This window comes from Vombatus ursinus, unplaced genomic scaffold (assembly GCF_900497805.2).
Source record: "Vombatus ursinus unplaced genomic scaffold, bare-nosed wombat genome assembly UNPS02015309.1, whole genome shotgun sequence".
Taxonomy (NCBI): domain Eukaryota; kingdom Metazoa; phylum Chordata; class Mammalia; order Diprotodontia; family Vombatidae; genus Vombatus; species Vombatus ursinus.
Genome location: NW_020955087.1, coordinates 544 through 1,527, shown reverse-complemented (window position 1 = coordinate 1,527; position 984 = coordinate 544). Strand labels below are relative to the sequence as shown.

The following is a 984-nucleotide window of genomic DNA, read 5'->3' as shown; positions in this document are numbered from 1 at the left end:
ATTCTCTTTGGGGACCATTCCCTGGAGACAGAGGAAGAATCTGGGAAGGAACCAACATGTAAAGCAGGCAGGTCCTCCATCATGTCTTTATCCCAAGCATCCTACACCAGAGATTTTGGGGAATTTATTCTTGGGTGTTATCTGGGATGCTCTCAGAGTACAATGGAGATATATTGTGCTGAGTATGAAGCTCATTCACTCTTTGTACTGTCTGGTATATTCTCATCTGTGTCATTACTCTGTTTTCTCTTTACTATCAGGTTGGATAAAAGGGCACATTTGATATGTACTCTGTATGGTCTTTCTGTAACTTGTGTTTCATGGGAAGCAACTTAAGGCTAAAGCAGAGCAGGAGCCCTCAGGGCACAGAGCTGCCAGACCATGGCCTTTTTTGATGTCAGCCCCAGAGAACCTGCCCCTGAGCAGGCAGCCCAGCAGCTGCTGGAGGAGAGGAAGGAGAGGAGACAGCTGAGCCCCCCTGACCAGCCAGCCTAGGCCTGGGGAGGTTTTTGTTCGGGCATGTAACACTGTGCCAGGAGAAGAAGTTGTTTGATAACAGTAATAATCTGCCCCATCCTCAGGCTCCACACTGCTGATTGTGAGGGTGAAATCCTTCTCAGCACCACTGCCACTGAACCGGGCAGGGACTCCTGAATGCAGATGGGAAACCTTGTAAATCATTTCCCGAGGAGATTGTCCAGGTTTCTGTTGGATCCAGTGTAGATAAGTGTTTCCATTACTGTGTTTGACACTCTGACTGGCCTTGCAGCTGATGGTGACTCTGTCTCCTGGGGTCACAGGCACTGAGGCTGGAGACTGGGTCAGCACAATTTCTCCCCTGGAACCTAAAAGCAAGATTCAATCATCAACCAACATGAAATACACAGAACAACCTCCTTCGATTTTGATATTTAGCCCATAGCAGCCTGGCTCTGCAAACCCCACTGACCTCCTGGAAATCCCCATTCCCCCTTGGACTGTGCT

At 48.8% G+C, this 984-nt stretch overlaps 1 gene segment (V, D, J or C); it reads right to left on the bottom strand.

The window, feature by feature from the left end:
• Positions 1-318: 318 nt before the first annotated feature.
• Positions 319-984, bottom strand: part of LOC114031972 — a 904-nt gene continuing 238 nt past the window's right edge. Inside the window, 2 exon segments of the V gene segment in view lie at positions 319-441; positions 484-845. Coding sequence covers positions 319-441; positions 484-845 — 485 coding nt within the window.